The 22,417-nt window shown below is 38.9% G+C and overlaps 1 protein-coding gene across 7 annotated transcripts in view; it reads left to right on the top strand.

The window, feature by feature from the left end:
• Positions 1–6,834: 6,834 nt before the first annotated feature.
• TMEM26 (transmembrane protein 26) overlaps positions 6,835–22,417 on the top strand; it is a 47,536-nt gene continuing 31,953 nt past the window's right edge. For 6 of the 7 annotated variants that reach the window (XR_014825597.1, XR_014825599.1, XR_014825598.1 and 3 more), the window contains exon 1: positions 6,835–7,110. Coding sequence is in view for 2 of the 7 variants with exons in the window: in XM_084992961.1 (XP_084849087.1) it covers positions 6,920–7,110 (191 nt within the window). In the remaining 5 variants the exon portion in view is untranslated. 7 annotated transcript variants of the gene reach the window in all.

Raw genomic sequence — 22,417 nt, 5'->3', positions numbered from 1 at the left:
ATTTCCCCATATAGGTTATTACATAGCTTTGCATAAATTTCCTCATACTATATAGTAGGTCCATGTTACCCATCTATTTTATATATAGTAGTGTGTTTATGTAAATCCCAACGCCCTAATACAACCCTCCCCACCACATTTCCTCTTTGGTAACCATAAGTTTGGTTTCATAATCTTTGAGTCTGTTTCTGTTTTGTAAGTTCTTTTGTATCATTTTTATTAGATTCCAAATATTAGTGATCTTATATTTGTCTTTGTCTGACTTACTTCACCTAGTATGATAGGTCTGTCCGTGTTGCTGAAAATGGCAGTACTTCATTCTTTTTTTATGGCTGAGCAAATTCCATTGTGTATATGTACCACATATTCTTTATCCAATCCTCTGTTGATGGACATTTAGGTTGCTTCCATGTCTTGGCTATCGTATATTGCTGCAATGAACACTGGGGTGCCAGTATCTTTTCAAATTATGGTTTTCTCCAGATATATACCCAGCAGTGGGATTGCTGGATTATACAGTAGTTCTATATTTAGGTTTTTAAGGAACCTCCATAATGTTCTCCAGAGTGGTTATACCAGCTTACATTCCCACCAACAGTGTAAGAGTATGCCCTTTTCTCTGCACCCTCTCCAGCACTTATTGTTTGTAGACTTTTTGATGATGGTCATTCTGACTGGTGTGAGGTGATACCTTATTATAGATTTGATTTGCATTTCTCTAATGATTAGTGATGTTCATCATCTTTTGATGTGCTTTTTGGCTACTCTGTCTTCTGTGGAGAAATGATATCAAAACTAGCTATTGTGAGAAAGGAAAAGTAGGATATTGAAAATGTATTTGAAATTAAGGAAACAGCAACTTGAAAGCATCTTGCATATATACAGAATGCTATATCGAAACCTCATGGGAATGACTAACTAAAAGAGAACAACAGACACACACATTTAAAAAAGAAAAAGAAATCCAACCACAACACTAAAGATAGTCATCAAATCACAAGAGAAGAGAACAAAAGAGGAGGGGAAGAAAGAAGTCTAACATCAACAAATCCAAAACAATTCAAAAATGGCAATATGAACATATATATCAGTAATTACCTTGAGTGTAAATGGATTAAATGCTCCAACCAACTGAAAAACACAGGCTGGCTGAATGGATACAAAAACAAGGCCCATATATATACTGTCAACAAGAGACCTACTTCAGATCTATGGACACTCAAGAATGAAGGTGAGAGGATAGAAGAAGACATTACATGCAAATGGAAATCAAAAGAAAGCTGGAGTAGCACTCCTCACATTAGCTACATTTTAATTTAATCACCTCTTTAAAGACCTTCTCTTTTCTTTAACAGCTCAATTTTATTTTTAAAAATTTTTATTATAGTTGATTTACAATGTTCTGTCAATTTCTGCTCTACACGAAAGTGACCCAGTTTTATAGATAGATAGATAGATAGATAGATAGATAGATTCTTTTCTTCATACTCTCTTCTACCATGTTTTATCCCAAATGATTGGATATAGTTTCCTGTGCTATGTAGCAGGACCTCATTGCTTATCCATTCTATCCATTCCATCCATTCATGTAATAGTTTGTGTCTACTAATCCAAAACTCCCAGTCCATCCCACTCTCTCCCTCCCCGCTTGGCAACCACAATTCTGCTTAAAGACTTTATCTTGAAATCCAGTTACATTCTGAAGTACTAGGGGTTAGGATGTTAACATGTGGATATTGGGGAACATAATGCATCTCATAATAGGAAGAGTGACTCAAAACCAAGCTTTGACTCCAAAGCCAAAAATCTTAACTATTTAGCTATCCTCAGAGGTGACTCTTACACTATTCAGGGTGATAAAACCACCAACATTTTTAGACTTATCATCACAGCCAATCATACAGTGTTCCCACTGATCTATGAAATTCTTTCACATGATATGATGAAGCACTGAGCTCATACCAATAACATTTTTTACTGCTTTATTATTTACCCCACCATTTACAAGCAGCTGGCTTTAGAAGAAGACTCAGCTGTGATACCAGCTAGGGAATAACTTATTTCTGTTTTGGGGTGTTTTTTATTCAGCCTTCACTCCTATCTTCATTTGCTTACTCAACAAATATTTACTGCGTGTCTGCTACATTATGGGCATTTTTCTAAGCACTTTAGAAACATCAATCAATTTAATTTTCATAACACATGAAGGACCTCATGATTCTTCCTTTATAGGTGAGAAGCCAAGGCTTAAAAAGAGATTAAGTAACTTGCCAACAATCACTTAAGAGGTGGTGCCAAGGTTTGAAGAGGGCATCTTGAAGGCAGCCTCACTCCAGACCTTCACCCATACTTTAGATTTTTCTTCCTTGCTAGCTGTTAAAGTGTCTTAAGATTGATAATTACCAACTACTTTTTTTTTAAAGAAGAGTAAATTACTAACTTAGAGCTCTATTTTTTCCTCTCCTATTACATATAATGTGAAACAGTTGCAGTTACAGTTCCTATTTAATCCACACATTTTGGAACAGTAAATACACCTGTGAGTTTTCTGGTTCACATTTGGGAACTAGGAGCTAAGACTTCACCTTAGAAATAATGGAGAAGATCTTTGAGCCAAAAAGGATACAATTGAAACAGCGCTATAAAGCATGAGGGGATGGATCAGGAATTTTGAGAAATCTCAGGAAAATCAAACACAGATAGGATTGAGTCAATGGAGAAACTATAGCAGAAGAAAACAACCTCAGATAACAAAGGCGAGCATGGTTCTTTCTATGAGAGACTTTAAGAAGGTGAAGTCATACCAGCAAGTGCAAAGAGCAACTGCACTCAAAATATTATTCAATAACTATATTCAGACTGTCTACATTGGGGACCATCTCTACTCCTTACCTAGAGTTACCAATGATCTCAAGCTAAAATCTAAGTAATGTTCATTAAAGGAAGATGGGGATGAGACTGCTAGTAAGGGTGTAAAGAGAATCAGTGCATCCTTGGGGCTGGATGTGGATGTTTGCAGCAGCGAGGTCTTTGAGGAACACTCCTTACTTACACCACCTTACACCACTGCCTGCTTGTGTGTGTGTGTGTGTGTGTGTGTGTGTGTGTGTGTGTGTGTGTGTGTTAGAGTGACGTCTGAATAGGACCAAAATGGGGCTAAGGGAGATATGAACATTATTAGGAGGTTGTGGCTTTTGAGACCAGCCTGTAACTTTGGTAGCTCTGGAAGCAGATGGGACTTTGGATTGCAATGCTATTGGGAGGCCATAGGTAGGTCCATAATTGACGCACAATATTTAGATAGTATCAGGCAGGGACATGCTTGGCATCATAAATGTAGGACATGTGCATGTCACTCCAGGGCTGAATGGCACTAGATGTATCAGTCAAAGTGCCTGCCATGCCTCCTTCCTCTCTGCTAAAACTGCCATACCCAGAAGTAAGCATAAAGGCTGCTTTCTTGACGGATGAAGAAAGTAGCTCTAAATTGGTCTTTGTACAGGCACTATCAATGATTGGTCTACAGTCAATCAATAGCCTTCTCAGTGGTCCATGGTGTGACCCAGTACTAAGAATCAAAGGAACTCAATCAAATTATTTTTCTCAGGAATTTGAACTCAGAATATGGAGAGATTTGGCTGGAAGCCAACAATGTCAGAATTGCTGTGAAAGATCCACAGACTGTGACCATCAGATCCCTGGAGCCTGTAGAGTCCACAGCTGTCCTCAAGCTCCAGTTTCCCAAGGCCTGGCCCATTAGACATCCTGTGCTTGATTTCCAAAGGATTCTATCTCCATTGTTGGAATAGGGGTACCTTTCCAACAAATTCTTTCTTTACTGGAGCTAGCCTGAGACTCTTTTGTGCAACCCAAACCACTCTAATTGAGAGAGAAGCCTGCCAACTGTGTTCATTTTGCATTAAGGAGGGAAGAGAGACCTAGCGACTGCTGTTCCCTGGGTCAGTGGAATGAGCTGGTTCTGATCTAGGTGCACCACCTCAGCTCACACCACAAGAACTGGCAGCTTGAGACAGTTTTTTCAAGAAAAGAAGATTTTTTCTTAAATTTCTTATTTTTTTTCCTCTTTGAAAGATTATTGGACTACTGGGTTGAAGGTCTCAAGATATATTTCAATACCTCCAGTTTTCTAAAACAAGTTTAGGAGCAAATTAAAAAGAAATAACTTTTAAGTTCTCATTAATGATAGCCTTATTTTTCAGATCCAGAAACAATAGAATCTATACTAAATGTAAACCTTCAAAACTGAGAAAAACAAAGATCTGTGGAGGTCAGATTGACCTCCCTCCTTTTTCTGTTAACTCTTGCTCCTGGAGAGCCCTTCCTAGGAAGCCTGGGAAAGAGAAAAGCAACCTCCTAAGGTAGGAAAGTGGACTGAAATCACCTTCAGGCAAGCCTTGGTCTCCTCTTGTTGAACTTAAAAATTTCATAAAACATTGACATCAAGTAAGGCCACTCTGTGAATGTGATGGATCAAGTTAAAAATAGGACCATTCTGCAATCATGCCTGAATACAGACAAAACATAAACATTGTCCAAACCACAAAAATGATCAAATGTTTCCCACCTACCTAAATTAGCTTTAAGATACTGAATCATAGAATTATTAACCTCACTTTCTGATAACCTCCAATTTAAAGACCACTCTCTTAAGCTCTTTTCAAAATCACCTAACACAAGGCCAATATTTTCTAGTCTTTTCTAATCTTTCTAACAGCTTCTTAGTGCGATGCCCCACACTTGTCCATGGAGTGTGTTCTCCTGCCCTAAAGAAGTAATAAACCCAACGTGTTCAACAACAGATGTGTTCCTGATGGTGTTGGGCTGGAGGATTTTGAAAAGACTTTGGAATGTCATGTTTCTCTCTCCACTCCTATCATTACATGTCAAGATGGTCAAAAAGCAGCTCCTGGGACTAACTTTCCTGGTCCCAGCAATAAATTCCAAGGCTTAACAGGCTCTTACTACCTGCCAGGTGCTTTACATGAATGATGCACTTTATTTATTTATTTATTTATTTATTTATTTATTTATTTGCCAAACCATTGGCATTTGGAATTTCTCCAGCCAGAGATCAAACCCACACAAGAGCACACACCTGAGCTGCTGTGGTGACAATGCCAGATCTTTAACCTGCTGTACCACAAAGGACCTCCTACAGTAACTCAACAAAGGTCACAACACAACTAAGGGGCTGAGCCAGGAGTCCAAGATGGCCAGCTGAGCCAGTGTGAGGGTTCCAATGTCCACAGCGTGCTGCCTCCCATGGCACTGGTCTACATGCTTTCAGGCATCACTGGTATACAGTCACTGGTCACTATGCCATTAGGCTATGTTGAAGGGCACTCTAATAAACGGCCCCAGGATATCACTGCTGGGTTTCCTGTAAGCCATCAGAGAATGCACACCCACAGGAAAAAAAAATCTCTCTAATCACAGTACCAGAAATAACTGAGCTTCTGTGAAGCAGTTGGATTTTTTTTTCACCCTAGTGAAGGCAGCAATCATATAATTCAGAGATTTCTACCTCATTTTAAGAAAAGTACAGGATGATTTTAAGTCAAACCTAACCAAGAAACATATTCTCTTTGAGTTTTAGTTTCAATTTTACCAATGTGGCCAAAAGAGCATTCCCACTTGGTAGTAATAGGACTACTGCTTATTTTTTCGGAAAGCTGGAGGCTGAGGCACAGAGGCTTAGAAGGTAATAATAATATCAAGCAAGAGCTCAATGACTTAGCCTCATTTTATTTATTTTTGTAATTACCTTCCATTTATAGCTGACTATACTGATTTTCCATTTATAAATGATATAAAGTTTCCTTTAAAAATTATTTCAGTAAAAAGTTGAGTCCCTTTAAGAGAAAATGTTAAATAAATAGTGGTACAGGTGGTAGGATACCAAACAAGGAAACAAAAATCATGAAGGTGTTCTGGGAAACCGTGACTTCAGTTTCCTCTTTGCCTTGGATGCTGGAAAGACAGCGCTCAGTTCTTCAGTCATTGCTCTCAAGGGTGCAGTTCTCCCCTCCATGAATTTCTCCTTCTAATCTAACGCCTGGCTGTATCTTCCATATCCTCCGCACTGCCCCCTCTGCCTTTTTGACTTGCCACCCTATTTCCTTTCAGAAAAAAAAAAAAAAAAAAAAAAATAGTGGGGGTTGGGGAAGACATAATAAAGAATATCTCTGCTTTAACGTCACCTTTTCCAAAAAGTAAAAGTGAGGTGCAAGGAGCTTTCAGAAAGCCCAGAGCACCATACTGCCTCTAGTCCTGGGAAGTTTTTAATTCTTGGAATTGGGCAGGAACCGGTATTTCTAAAACTGTCCAGACAGGACAGCGGATTCTTTGGCTCTCCCGCTTCCCATCTTAGAGTTAACCACGAGAGCCTGTTTCTGTAAGAAGTGAGTGAATTAAAGTACTTCAGCAGCAAAGTAAGCAGTACGGTCCCCCAGGCATCCCCCTCCCCCTTTCTGGCTCTACAGCCCCATGACCTTCAGTCTACCTCTCTCCTCTTTCAAATCCCTCGAGTGGGAGGGGGGTTTCCTCCGGGACCCCACAGAGGCCTGGGGATGGGGGTCGAGGGCAGGGATGGAGAGTGGCCTCCCCGGGATTGGGAGGGGGATGGGCAGACGAGGTAAAAGGTGCGGAGCCAGAGCCGCATAGTCCCAGACTCCCCGGAAAGCCCGAAAAGCTACGTCTAGAATCTCCTCGCCTTCCAGAGTTGTCAGGAAGTTTGGGGGAGGGGCGCTGCGCTCTCCGCGGGCGGCGGGAGCGTGAGGGAGGACGAAAGCAGCCGCAGGTCTCCGAGCTGTCACGTTCCGCCCACGGGCGGGCTCCGGTGTTCCCGGCGGGTCCGCCGGGCACGGGTGCGGGGCGGCCGGCAGAGCGCGCGGGCGGCATGGAGGGACTGGTCCTGCTCAACGCCCTGGCCACCCGGCTGCTCTTCGTGCTGCACTCGCTGGTCGGAGTCTGGCGAGTGACCGAGGTGAAGAAGGAGCCATGGTACTGGCTGTTGGCGCTGCTCAACCTCTTGCTCTTTCTGGAGATGGCGCTGACCCTCAAATACAAGAGCGGCAGAGGCTACAAATGGTGAGCGCACCCTGGGAAAGGGAGGGAGCGTCAAGCCCTGGGTACTGTCCGCCGTGGCACTCGCGGACAGCCTCAGAGCTCGAATCCCCGCAGTCCGCGGCTTCTTTACCGGGACTCGGACCCCCTTTGTCCTCGCTGGGAGCTTCGAAAGAGCGCGAGATGCTTGGGCGTCTTTTGGGCACGCCGGAGAGCCCCTGGGTCCCAGGGCAACAGGGGAAAGGCTCGAGTCACAGCCACGCGCCGCCCAGTCCCAGGTTTGGCAACTTGGAAGATGGAGAAAAAAGAAGGGAAGAGCTTCCCTGCTCTGCAAAAAGTGCTCCAAAGTGGGAAAGTCTTGGGGGCAAAAGGGATGTCGTGCGCCCTAGGTCCTGAATCTGGGTGTGTGTGGTTGTGCAGGGGTTAGCCTGAGGGCATGCAGTTGTGGGAATGCCCGTCGCTGGGCATCAGTGACTTGGGCAAGAGCTTGTGCTCATCCCACATACTCCCGGGTGAGAAGCCTTGGTTTAAGCTGCTTTGTTTGGTTCTAGCCCCGCGCGCCATGGCAAGGAACCGGCCTCAGGTGTCCTCCGGACTTGGTTGCTTTAGAGCCTTTGATAATGGTCAGCCAATCTTCTCAAAGATGGACTGCGCTGCTCATGAAGGGACTCTCTGGTAGTGGTTCAGACTTAACCTCCACGTGCCACACTACAGGCTCTGCCTGATGCCTTATTTCCTCCCCTAAAGACTTGAATGGCAATCAAAGAATTGAGAAAAGGATTCCTTGCCATTTACAATGAGCCTCTATCTGCATTGCTCCACTCCCAGGAGGTTTTCATCCCCAACTTCTCCAAGTTAGGGCTTTTCCTGTATTATTTTTTAAAACAATGAATCTATGTTTTCATATATATCAATGTTTTTTAAAAATCCAATGCTATGAGAAAGAGGAAAATGCTATTAGCCAATTCAAGAATTATAAACACTATAGCATTATAGTTATCCAGCATACTAAGAAAAACAAATTCCTTCAGCAGTTTTACATATTAACTACAAAGTCTGTGTATTTTATGACAATCCAAGGGAGAGAATATGTTGTCTCTTAATATGATGTGAATTTTGCTTGAATTTGCCACTGACAAAAAATTGCTAGAATTATCAATGAAAAAAACTATTCAAGTAGAATCTAAAGTAGAATGTCACTGCCCCCCACCCCTTAACAGCTTATTAAGCAGGACAGATCTGAGATACTTTCCAGTGTGCCTTTTGGAAGTCTGAAAGAAAAATGGTATTAGTTCCCCAAAGAAGCCTTAAGGTTAAAGAAACAAAAGGCAGAAAAGTGTTCACTTAGCAAGCAGGTCATATGAGATTGATTTGGTTTTTACTCACTAGCTTTAACATGCTAGGGTAGAAAATATCTTCAGGAGGATGAAGTCTGAGGCTGCAAAATGTTCCATGGGAAGTAGTCCTGCTAGCAACCATCACCAGAGCTTCTGGGAGAAATGTCAACCTCAGAAGAGGGACTCACTCAGCCAGCCCTGAAATATTCTCCTCCCTCTCAAAGAGTGGACCAGAGGGCTTAGCTCACATTAAGTCAGAATTCCTTGCCACTTGTGCAGGAATCCTGTAGACAAAGGATCCTTCACGTCTATATCACCACCGATTACTGGTTGACTCAGACTGACATCTAACTTCAAACCCAGAGAGAGGGAAAAAAGGTTGGGGCAAAAAGGATGATAGTCAATGCATCAAGTTAAATGGGAAACTGGGAGCATGTTTATGTATAGAGTGTGGCCTCAAAATCAGTCAGATAATGGAGTAAAATCTAGGCTCTCCTACTTACTTGCTGTGAGACATTGAGCAAGTTACTTAACCATTTTGAGTCTCAATTTCCTCATCTATAAATATTTATCTCATGGGTTGTTATGAATGAATGAGATAATATATATTGATGATCGAAGAATACACAAGAAATGGTCTTATATAGATCTTAGAGTTTTTATTTTTCTTTTTATTAAAAATATTCTGTGTCAAGTGAACATATTTTATGTCTGTATAAGTCAAAAAGCTTTAGTTGAGGGACTGGCTAATAAACCGCTGGTTCAGAGTCAAAAAGAAGAAAACAATTCTCACCTTTATTTTAGAACAGGCTCATGATGTATATTGTTATGTTACAGCACTAATTTTAAAAATTGCTACCTCAATATCTAGACTATATTTGAGAATAAGCAAAAAAACCTTGATAGGTTTTGATTATAAAATTTCAGGAACAAATGAGTCTTGTAAAAAGATCTAAATAGAAATGTGTATAGTAACGCTTTGTTCTACTGATATTACCAAATACAGCTGAGTCTATAAATATGGTCATTTTTGTGATGGACAAAGCTCAAATGATATTCTTTCATAAGTTGGCAAAAAAAAAAATCAGAAAATGGAATGTGAAAAAATTATTCCTGATAGAACATGGTGACAATTAAGAAAAGTTTGATTTGGGACATATTCCATTTCTGGGTTGAAGTTTTCTGAGTAAGGGAAAGTGTAATTTTTTGTTGTTTTGAATGGTAAAAAAGTTTTCATTGGAAAATCAAGGCTGATTGAATAAAAAAAGATAAAGTAAATATTATGGCAATATCCACACCTCTAAGTAGGAAAATGTTACTATAGAGATCTATATGTAGATCCATATAAGTATAACTATATATATCTTTTAATCCAATGGTCTTACATTTTTGAATCTATCCTATAGAACCAAATGTACCCATATGTAAAGACATACATATAAAATACAAATTTCCATCTTGTTAATAGAAAATAAATCTAAAAGCAACCTGATTACTCATCAACAGATTTACCCATAGTGTGGGATATTTTGCTGGTATTAAAAATAATGAGCTAGATTTTAGCTATTGACCTAGAGGAATGTCCATGATACATTGTCAGGAGAATAAAATTACAGACTTATGTATATTTTGGCTTCAATTTTTTTAAAAAGTACTTGTCAAATAAATAGAAGAAGGAGGAGGGGGAGGAGAAGGAGAAAGGGGAGGGGAAGAAAGAGAGGAGAAGGAGAAGAAAAAGGAAAAGAGGAAGAAGGAGAAAGAGGAAGAGGAGGAGGAGAAGGAGGATGGAACATCGTTTTATACTGAAAATCAGTCAATCAATCAGGGCCTAAATTGTGGACTAAACTCTGTATACACCTGAAGCAAAAATGTCTTTTCTGGGACATCAGATCCATGAACCTCCTTTAGACTGCTCTAGGCTAGTCTAAACATTGTTTTTTTTTATTATTATTAAAATTTTGTACCTGGTCCTAAATAAATCAAATCAACAGAAATCATGGGGCAATAAACAAAGCTATAGAGGAAAATGTGAACAAAATTTCTTGAAATGTAGCAAACATATTACACTTTTCCAAAGAATGTTTCTTTAGCTATTCTTTGGAAAGGAAAAATGGAACTAAAGCTGCTGAGCTCAGCTGTCTGGGGACAGGCAGCATTACATCAACACTAAGAACATGCCAGTTGGAGAAGCTTAATTTGTTGGAATCCTATAGGATGAAGAGGGGAAGCCAACAACACATTCCTCATTAAGTCCAACAAATGTGTGCTGGTGGAATTTGCCCTTTCTACCTAGTATTTATTAATTTCATCTGCTTATTCACTTACATTTCTATAAGATGGAAATTAGTATCACTTTTCTTTTTTCTTGATTTTACTTTCTGTTATCTGGGCAACTATCCAGAGGATCTGTGAATTATCATTTAGGTAGAGACAAACAGAAGATTTCCAGTTGCTTTCTAGCCAATACTGATAAAATCTTCCTTGGAGGATAGAAAAAAACGACCAAGTTTGGGACAAATTTGAAGGCTGTTCACTTAAAAGCAGGCAGTATCTGAGAATAAACATAAATCTAAGTTGAATTAAAGAATACTGTTATACTGTATTAATAAAAGTATAGAATTTTAAGCTCTGACCTTTCTTCATCAGAATTTTAAGAATACAAGGTAAATATCATTGAGTTAATAAATACCTCACTTATTTGGTCACCTTTCTTCATGGTGGCTCTTTCCTTTTTCCCTTATTAAATTGATTCAGACAACTATTTGTTGACTTGTGTAGTAAGTAAGCATGATACACAATAGACATTGTGAAGAAATTGAAAACAAAAACATTTGAGATTTTGAAAGAAAAGGGAGCATTTCAATTAAGTGTTCAGTGTGTGGGGATGAGAATAAGTATGAATATTGAGTATTTAGTAATGTTCAGGTTCTTTCAAGTGTGTTACAGATATGTCCCCACGTGATCCTGATAGCAGATGTAATTATTTTGTGTTTCTCTGTTCTCTCCCATTTTTCAGATGAGGAGGCTGAGGCACAGCAGTTAAGCCATTTTACTTAAGTCCACTTCGTTGGTAATTGGGGGAGCAGGGATATTAGGTCTCCTACAATTTAGTAGAGACAGGATGTGATGAGGAGTTATGAGGGAGAGGGGGATTTTCAGCATTTGAGCTGTGGCAGGAAAAATGGATAAGGGAGAGAAGTACCAGGGTGGGATAGGTAAAGGCCATCCTGAGAGAGGTGAGTGTGGGGAAGTGAGCAGGTTTCTCTGGAGGAAGCACAGAGCCTTACCATTCTTCATTCACTAAAAACACGTGGAACATCTCATATGTGTTAGATTTCTTTTTAGCACCAAGAATATGGAGGTGAATAAAACAGGTAAAATCTTGCCCTAAAAGAACTCACATTTTAGCCAAGGGAGGCAGAAAACAAGTAAATAATAAATAAGTGTGCTGGGGGGTAAGGTGGTAGAAGATACAGACTTCCAGTTATAAGATAATTAAGTATTAGGTATATAATTTACACCATGATTAATTAACACTGCTATACATTAGATATGAACGTTATTAAGAGAATAAATCCTATGAGGTCTCATCACAAGGAAAAATATTTTTTCCTGTTTTTTTTATGCTATATCTATGTGAAAGGATGGAAGTTCACTAAACTTATAGTGGTAATCATTTAATGATATATGTAAGTAAAATCATTGCATTATATATCTTAAACTTACACAGTGCTGTATGTTAATTACATTTCAATAAAATGAGAAGGAAAAAAAAACAGGTGCACTGAAAAGTAACAATAAACAAGTAAGCTAATGAGTGATCAGAACTACAAAGGCCTAAGTGGTATGGGTTACAGAAAAATGGGGTAACAGGGGAAGGTTCTGCTGGAGAGGCAACAAGCAAGCTGAGTCTGTTAGAGAAGGAGTCAGGTATGGGAAGAGCCAGGAAGACAAAGAAAGAAGTGAGAGAAGAGCTAGTTCTGTGTGCCTTGGGACACTTCTGACATCCTCCCAGAAGACAGATAAATAATGACTTTCTCTTCTACTTTTCATTGTCTCTTCCCCATGTCCTCCACTTCCAAATGAAAAATTCCTTCTAAATGTTATATTTTACCATATGTCATCTGTTTTTCTTTATTGAAGTATAGTTGATTTAAAATGTTTCAGGTATATAGCAAAGTGATTCAGTTATGCATATATTTATATTCTTTTTCAGATTCTTTTCAATTATAGGTTATTCCATGATATTGGATATCGTTCTCTGCTATACAGTAGGTCTTTGTTGTTTATCTGTTTCATACACAGTAGTATGTACTGTTACCATATCTCATTTGAAACATCATGTGTTAGAAGATGTGTGGGTGGTCCCCCAACTGAAAACAGGAAAGATAAACTAGGAATCAAAAGGGATTCTATCCTGAACTGACTGCAAGTTCAAACCAATTTTGTAAACAAAACAAACAAAAAGCTTCAGTGAAATGCTTTGATTACTCAATTGTATTGAGAAGGTTCAACAGCAGAAATGAACAGCTAGACTTGACAGATACCATGTGAAATCTGATCTTGAACAAGTTTTGAATAGTGTAGAAGGGCTCCATAAAATGTAATTCTGTAGTACCTGATACTATGTATCTTCCTCTACCAAAATTGCTTAGGTAACTACCACAGAGAAAGTTGCAAAGTAAAAGCACTCTTCTGATTTTGTTGGATATCAGAGAGGATGAAATGGAGGCATTTAGAAGGAGGTACTATGATTTCCATATGGCCCATGGGGGCACTGGAAATTGTCCCAGCAGATAATAAACTCTTTTCTATCCTCATTCACATTTGGTGTCCATATTTCCTGATATCTCTCCTCAGCTTTTTAGCGATGCTAGTAACACTTTGTACTGTCCATTGGCTTTTTTAGCACTGCCTGCAGTGTATATCCAGAGTTTTATAATGTTCATTATCTTTGCATGAGTTTTTGTGTATGCTTTTTATACCCTGAGCCTTGAGCTAATGCAAAAGGGTGACTTATATTTGCATCCTTTATGTAGGCACATACTGAATAGTCCTAGCAAATGACTTTGTTTTTAGTCATCTGAATCATGGTTTAGGAAGAAGAATCTTATCTTACCTTGAATTAGTACTATGCTTCACACCCAAGAAAAAGTCATATTTTCTTCTTTTATTTTTACAATGGACTTGGGATCCAAGCAATAATTATGTCTGCATTTAGAATGGGACCCCCAGGAAACTGTACCACTGAATAATGTCCATGCTTCTCTCCATGAGTATGTTCAACTGAGACATTTAGAACTGAAATTTATGGTTGTAATATTTTGTAACTTCTTGTACTTGACTGGGAGAAAAGCAAATTGCAAATTAGTGTGGGCAGCTCCCATGAGTCAGTATATATATATCTCCCTACTTCTAAATTTCACACATTTCTCCTTCTCACAGCAGTGACATTATGCATACAGCATCAGGACAAATCTGAATAGTTTAACTTTTCCAACAATGGAAAATTGCCCTTGACATCCAGGTTTATTTTCCCTACACCCATGTCCCTCTCTAATCTGGAAGTTCTGCTGAAGTACTAGTATCAGGTGTGTTAGGGTGTGTAAATCATTTTGTTAAGACAACTAGTGTTTTTTTTTTTTTAATAAAAAAGTTTTTTTTAAAAATATGCAGCATCAAAAAATAAAACTTCTCTGAAAATCACATTATGATTGTTTATTATTAACAATTGTTCATATAAATGCCAAGGTGGGGACTGATTTTTTTTATTTTTTCTGAACATAAACTTATCATTGTTGTTCTATATTTCATACAAATTGTCTTATATATATTTTTATGTATTTATATTTTATCTTTGGGTTGTATGACCTCTAAGAGGTAGCTCGTGTATGACTGACTTAATGTTGGATGCTTATTAGAATAAAAATTAGTAATCTTTAGAAAAATAGAAGTCTTCTCCAGGATGGGTGCTGCTGCCAGCCCTGGTTTGATCCTGCAGTAGTCCTTTGCTTTCTTATTTCCATGATTGAGCCTCCTGTCCCCCACACTTATTTTATTATTAGGAAGAACCTCTTAATAAATTGGCTGTGCCATTTTCTGAGTCTTTTAATAATGATGAGTATGATGATGACAGTGAGGGTGATGGTGATAATGGAGGTGGTAACAGTTATTAATGATCGAGTATGGACAAGCCTCAAGCTTGCTTTACATCCATTATCTCCTGTAATCCCCACAACAACCCCATGAATTAGTTTTCATCTTTATTACCATTTTATGATGAGGATTCTGCTGCATAGGAAGGCTAGATCACTTATCTAAGATCACAACTAGTAATAATAAATCATTAAACCAATTCCTAGCCTCTGGTGAACCTTCCCCTTCATGGAGCCAGGCTTTTGCATTGAATGGATTAACTCATTCACTCCTCAGAATAGCCCTGGTGCTAGTATTCTAGCTCCTACTTGCAATCAAGGAAGGGGAAACTCCCAGAAGTATGCATACACTGGACTGGACTTCATCAGCCTATTTGTTGTGCTCCAAATTCAAAACCATATTGGTTTTGCCTGTGGTCTCTACCACTACATACAGCTTTGGGGTCAAGCAGTCTAGAAAATTTCAGACTGCACACAGCCCTGGCTCAGAGACATTCTTGCCCAAGCAGACACCCTTGTAACAGCAAAGCAGGTGCAAAAGAAAACAGAAGAGGGGAAACATTCTAGAGTGTCTTTATTTTCAGTCCTAAAGTGAAGAACCAATCTCTTCCACAGTATAGAGATAAATACCACTGTCTTTTATAGAGGGAAATAAATTAAAGCATTACATAAATAACATCCATAACACATTTTATCCACTGAGAGACCATTAAAATTCCTGTAGTCATTAGCACTTAAGTTCTCTTGTTCATTAAACCATCATTTCTTATAGTAGGTGCTATGATGGTGTTCTGGACAGAATATAAAACATATGCAGTTATATGAGAACATGACAAAAGAATACTCTGAGAATGAAATAATTTCCCACAGATTAAGTCCAAGAGCAAAGAAAGGCTGTAGAATAAAGATACAGTCTATACAGGAGGCTTGTTAGATCAGGAAAATTTCTCAGGTATGTGATTTATGTCCTGGCCTTTGAAATGGCTGGTGGTTTTACAAGAGTGACAAGAAGAGAGAAGGGCTTTTCAGGTTGAGGTAACATGATGACAATACTTAGGGTTTCAGTTGGAACCAATTCCTTTAGGAAGATGTCATGATTTTCTTTGCCTCAGAAAGTCTATGAGCAAAACAGTACATAGATCCTAAAATCATTGCATATTTTGTCCCTGTAACTCATTTAACCATACTGAGGCATTTTGCTGAGGTGTAAAGGTAATCGACCTCAATTTTTTCTTTTTTTTTTTTTTTTTTTGTCTTTTGTCTTTTGAGGGCAGCACCCGCGGCATATGGAGGTTCCCAGGCTAGGGGTCTAATCTGAGCTACAGCTGCTGGCCTATGCCAGAGCCACAGCAACGTCAGATCTGAGCCATGTCTATGACCTACACCACAGCTCATGGCAACGCTGGATCCTCAACACACTGAATGAGGCCAGGGATCGAACCCATGGCCTCATGGTTCCTAGTCAGATTCATTTCTGCTGCACCAAGATGAAAACTCTAAGGGCAACTTCAATTTTAACAGAGCTTGTTCTTGCTTCAGATATCCTCTTGGAAGGGTTTAAGCGAAGTATATGATACTAATTTTGCTAGTGGTTTATACTGTGATTTCAGAACATGACCCTACTGAAAAAAACAGCAACAGCCAACAATGAAAACTATAATTAAGAGCCCTGGTATTCACCTTCAGAAGTCTTCTCTTCTTTACAAACCATTAAATGGGGGCATTCATCAAGAGGTTTGGAAATAGAAAGAAAGATTCCATTTAAATAGGTGTTCCCAGCCCACAGGAAATTTCTTCCTGTCCTGTCTGTTCTTGTCATTAGTCCACCCCCCCCCCCATCCTCCCCATAAGATCATGGACAAAACAAACTTATCATCTGATCTGGGTACCTCTTAAAATATACACACTCCTTATTCAATTTTCCATTGAAATTTTGGAGTGTGGGGAGTTCTCATGAGCCTGTGGCCATTTGGTTGAGGTCCCCCCCTCCCCTCCCCGCTCCCTAAGGGCTCTGGGAGGGAGGTGACTGTAAGGGGCATACCAGGGACTTCCCATGCATTGGGGGGTTGTGTGTTCTGCAAGGGCATTCTTTGGGCCCATTTCGAGGGGGTTGCAGGGAAGTAGATGCTCTGTGAGGGCTGTCGTACTGGCCTCCCTTTCCCTCATGTGCTAATAGAAAGCCCTCCTGGGCGGCCCAGATGGAAACCATGGATGTGAAGGGCCACTTAAGGGAACTGGTCTACATGTAAGGAGGACAGACAGGCCTCAAGTTGTTAGATAGGGTTTAGGGGCTCATGAAAGGATATCACGACCTAGTTTCTTGATTTCCATGAAAAGACGCCGATTATTTAAAGTGCTCCAGAAATTTTGAGGATCCTCAAGACAGTTTAATGTGCGCTTTTGACACTTGGGTCTAGTATCCTTACAACTCCACTGTGCCTTTGTAGTGTGGGAAATACTAAGATATGAAATACAAATAAAATTGCAGTTCACATCAAAGTAATTTTGGAACATTAATTTTGCTTCATTTAAATACTATCTATTTTCAGATTGAGGCATATAATTAGAAACTTAGAATCATTATTGTTTGCGGAGAGAAAAGCTAAACAGGGTAGTGGGTGTTATTACAGTTAATTTTTCTTCTTTTTGCTTACATATATTGTTCTATGATTCTAAAATGAATGAGTGTTACTTTTTCAATAAGAACACAATAAAAACTGTCATTTGCAGAAGAAGAAAATGGAATCCTAACTCTAAACTAATGGTGGGTTGAAGTCGGTATAATCCATTGCAGGGCTAAACTGCTGAATGTCATGACATAATCATTTTGTGAAAAACCTTATGTCAAGTTGAAATGACAACTTCGAATGATAAATGATGTTCTATTTTTGGATGAAGTGAACTGAAAAAAAAAAAAAAAAAACCACAGTGAGTATAGCTCCTTAAGAGCTCTGAGCAAAGTCTAGCAATAGGAAGACCTACAAGCATATCTGATTAGTAAACAAATAAGTACCCAAACAGATAAAGAAAGGAATCCTTTAAGATGGTTCTCCTGCTGTGTATTTAGAAACAAGGGGTATGTTGGCTAAGGACTGTGAAATAAAAAACAAACGAACAAAAATTTCTGTGAAGAAAAAAACATCTTTAGGAGGGCTTTGACTTAAAAAAACCAGCTGAGCAAAGGCAAGGCAATTTTGGCATAAAGTATTAGCGTTGGGTACCCTCTATATGGTGGTAGGTTAATAGTGATTGGTATTATAATAAATCTGAGTTTCCAAGGGAAAATAACTCATTAGTAATAGGGTATTATCAAATTTTGTAAAAAGTTTCCACTTGGATATGTCTTATTCATTTAATCATATATTTATCAGTTTTTTGTTAGTCCATGAATAGTATATCTTATTTTTAGAAATAAGTATCCAGAAACCTGATTTAAGTTATTTCTGAGATGGCTAGACCCCTCTAAGGTATTAGTCTTCATACAGAATGCTCGTGGTTAGCATCTACTTTTGATACCATTCAGACATGAAAACTGGAGCAAAATGATTTGGTAGCACCTCAGAAAGGGCATGCAATTTGGTTAGTGACACAGAAAAAGGTGGGATCCAGCCTTAGTTTTTAATTTTGAGACCTTACATTCTCCTTGGTTCCAAAAATGATTGCACTGACAATGCACTATCAAGAATATGGCAAACCTTCCAAATAATAAGTAACAGTTAAATGTCACCTTGAAATATTAAATCTCGCATAGGAGCAAAAAAATATCAAATTCATACAAGAAAAGAATGATTAGTTTCCTTCAGACTCCTGATATGAATCAATTTATGATATTTAAAAAACAGATTTCTAGTCAAACTAGCAAGAGAATGTCAAAAAAGCAGGAACTGTAAATCAGCTAAGAACTTAGGAAAGTCAATATTTGGGGGAGCCCCACCAGGCATTTTGTGGGGGATCTGAGGGGACAGCAGTGAGCAGACAGGCATAGTTCTCATGCTTGTATCATTTAGAATCACTGGGAGACAAGTGATAGCAAACACACACACATACACGTGCACATATATAATTATAAATTTTGAAATTCAATGGGGTAAAAGGGTAGAGTGATTTAGGACAAGCATAAAAAGGAGATCAAATTTAGGCTGGAAGGACACAGCAAGTATTTTCTGTGGAGTTCCTCAATCAGCTCTAAAGCTAATATGAACCTTGAGAAGGAGGTAATCAGGTGAAAAGTTTGAGGGAGAGAGGAATTTCAAGGAGGAGAAATACATGTATGAGGGGTTAAGTTCGTAACTCACTTAGCTGTTATCAGGACCTGAAAGAAAGCACCTTCATGGGAGCACAGTGAGGAAGACTGACAGGCAGGGGAGCCAAAGAGGTTGGTGGAGCCTTGACTGTGTAGCATTTTATAAGTCACAGTGGGCAAATAGCCCAGGCAACCCAGGACTCTATGATGGTCACTGCCTTAACATTGAATGCAAAGTTAGGCAATGATGTCCTCTGCAGGGCCAACAACTTCCTTTCATTTAAGAAGCATTACATAGGTTTAGTTTTGAGAACCATAGTTTAAAAATAGGCTTGAAGAAACAATCTTCCAAGCAAGTATTTTTAAGTGTAGATAGTGAATGTGTGGCCAAGAGCATATTGGTGGAGCTGAGCCTGGGTAAGGTGGCAACTAACATGTTCTGAGCATTTATAATATCAGGCTCACAACATACACATGATCTCACTTAATCCTCACAACCAAACTACGAAGAGGATGTTCTTATACCCATTTTATAGACAAGGACATTGAGTCTCCGGAGAGGTAGTAACTTTCCAAAGATAAATGAATGGAAGAGTTTTCGAAACTTGAGTTTTTGAAATTTCTACTGCAGTGTAACAAGTCCTGGAGAGACACAACTCAAGAAGCATACTTGCTACCAGACCCTTGGAATGGGAATAAGAGGTCCCTGGAGATGCCAGCAGCCTCTACTCACTTCATTTGCTCAGCCCTCCCTATATTTATAAATTCAGATATGCAAGCCTTTAAGCATTTGCTTATTAAGCATTCACTAAAGACTTAATAAGACAACTGATACCACAGAAAAGAGAAAAAGATGAAGCAGAGGGAAGAGGGAAGGGACATAAAGATATGTATGACTCAGGATCTGCCTTCAAGGAACTTATACTAGGAAAGTGAAGTCATACATACACATATCTTTAAAACAGTGGAGAATGCATTTGGTCCCAAGAGAAATACAAGTTCAGATTAATTCCTGCCATGCCTTTAAAATACAGGAAGGATGTTGATGGACAGAGATGTCAGAGAAGGGCTTTCCCAAAACAGCTTGTCATAATTTGAAGGGACACTGGCCCTAAAAGCCAGGTCAGAACCTCTCTTCTCAGATGGACCAAACTGAAGGGGCAAGAGAGCCCTTGGCTCTTAACAGGGCCCTATGGTCAAACAAAACATATGCTATCTCTGGCTGAGATAAATATATCTATACATGTTTTAATGCTTTGCTTGAGAATGGAGACTTATTTTCCCTATAATTTTTGTAAAAATTTTGGTTGCATAACTACCCCGTCTGCTCTTGGAGAGTTAGAGAGGGAGGAAGAAGAGAACAAGCTTTCTGATTTGCTATTGATCACTTTGGGACTAGGCATCTCATTGGTAATTCCACCTGGAAGCCTTTGGAGATCCCAGCAAATCCTCTTTGGTGTAGGTGTAAGAGGGTGGGAAATAGGAAAAACTATGGACTCAGACTGTTGAACTGAATGTGATTAACTCTTGGGCTCTTTGGTGTGATTCTCTCTTCCTACTTCCTTTTCACTTATGTCAGATAAGTCTGATCAAGAGTGAGGGGAACTTTCCAAGGCTTTTTGTTTCATTTTGAATCCACAGCAGGCGGAAAAGTACTGAGTTGTTCAGCTTGATAGGATGTGGTAAAGGAAGAGGGAGGACAAGTGGAGATAAGATTAGATACTGGAGGCTTCTAATAACAGGGGGTTTAGATTTTCTGTAGCAGGCAGCACAGACAATCTTGGATCTTAAAGTTTTTTCCTTTTTTTTCTAATATAACTAAATTCTTAATTAGGGGAAATATGTTGAAACAGGACAGTATTTTTTCTGATGCTAGAAATAAATCTTATGCATAGAAGATGCTAAGGGTTATGGTTTGTTTTATTCTGAATCTCTTTCAAGAACTATTATATGTTCAGTCCATAGTTTTTCTAGATTATTATTGTAACAGTATTATAAGCAGAGTTAATCCCCACATTAATGAGAGACAACAAAATTGTAGCCAAGTATTTGATGTATCCAAACAAATATTTACATATTCCAACTGTCCCTCCAACTAGAATTCATTTCCTTTCCCAATTTCACAAAGGAAATATTCTTTCCTGCTGTTTCCCTTGATATGTAAGGTCAAAGAATTAAGTGTTCTTTTTCTTTTTAAAAGGATGTTCAACATGAGGGCTTTTTCTGCTGCCTAGCCATTGTCTAAGTCAGATTTTAATAATATCATGACCTATAACCCACTGTTTCAAAATTAGTTTTTGTAGGAAGTCGTAGGTAGGGTAGTGTCTATTTAATATTGATTTTTTTTTTAAAAAAAGGTTCTCTTTCTCTTGCCTTTTCTCCATTCCTGTCCCTAGAAGTTGAAAGATATTAGTGGAAGTGTTTAATAGCCTTTAAAAAGTCCGTTCTAAATAGCCTCCTCCATTTAGGTTTGTTCACTCCCCCTCCCCCAATTATAGTAGTGTGATTTTACTAGCATTTCGTCTCAAATGGTTTTATTTTTGAGCAATTAACATTGCTTTTTTTCAGGTCATTTCAAACCATTACATGTGTGTACTAAAAATGTTTTAATAGAATTATACTGACTTATAATTTTGACTTTCAGATTATTTATGAGTCCAGTCTAAAATAAAATGCAATTTGAAGAAATAAATTTGAAAAGTTGTAATTTTTAATCTTATTTCAAATTTCAAAGGATATGTTTTCATTGCAGAATGTCTCATAATTATACTAGCAATAGCTACTTGATACAGAATACACAACACTGCCAGGCACTGCTTTATAGAAAGTAGAGTTGACCCTTAAACAACATGGGTTGGAATGTCACAAGTCCACTTACATGCAGATGTTTTTCAATAACTATATACTATGGTGCCACAGGACCCATGGTTGGTTAAATATGTTGATGTAGAACTGTGGATACTGAGGGCCTACTACAAAGTTATATGTTGATTTTCAACTGTGTAGAGGGTCAGTGCTCTTAATCTTCACAGTGTTCAAAGGTCAATGATATAATGAAAATTACTGTGAGGGAGTTCCCATTTCGGCTCAGCAATAATGACTAGTATCCATAAGGACCTGGGTTCAATCCCTGGTCTCACTTAGTGGGTTAAGGATCTGGCATGACTGTGAGCTGTGGTGTACATCACAGATGTGTCATGGATGTGGTGTTTCCATGGCTGTGATGTAGGCCAGCAGCTGCAGCTCTGATTCAACCCCTAGTCTTGGAACTTCCATATGTTTCAGGTATGGCCCAAAAAGGGGAAAAAAAAAAATTCCTGTGCAATAAACGTGATTGCTATGGCCTGAATTGTGTTTCCCTCAAATTCATATGTTGAAGCCCAACCCCTAATGTAACTTTACCTAGAGCTTTTAGGAAGTCATTAAGGTTAAATGAGGTCATATGGGTGAGGCCCTAATCCAATAAGATTGGTGGCCTTATAAGAAGAGAAGAGAGAGAGAAATTTCCTTCTCTCCTTGTGATCACATGTACTTAGGAAATGCCATGTGAGGACATGATGGAAAGTGGCTGTCAATGAGCCAGGAAGAGAGCCCTT

The sequence above is a fragment of the Sus scrofa genome, chromosome 14 (assembly GCF_054392235.1).
Source record: "Sus scrofa isolate SSC_HxYL_T2T_F1_AM1 chromosome 14, Sscrofa_HxYL_maternal_Yorkshire_Landrace_v2.0, whole genome shotgun sequence".
NCBI classification, from domain to species: domain Eukaryota; kingdom Metazoa; phylum Chordata; class Mammalia; order Artiodactyla; family Suidae; genus Sus; species Sus scrofa.
This window is presented reverse-complemented; position numbering and strand designations above follow the sequence as displayed.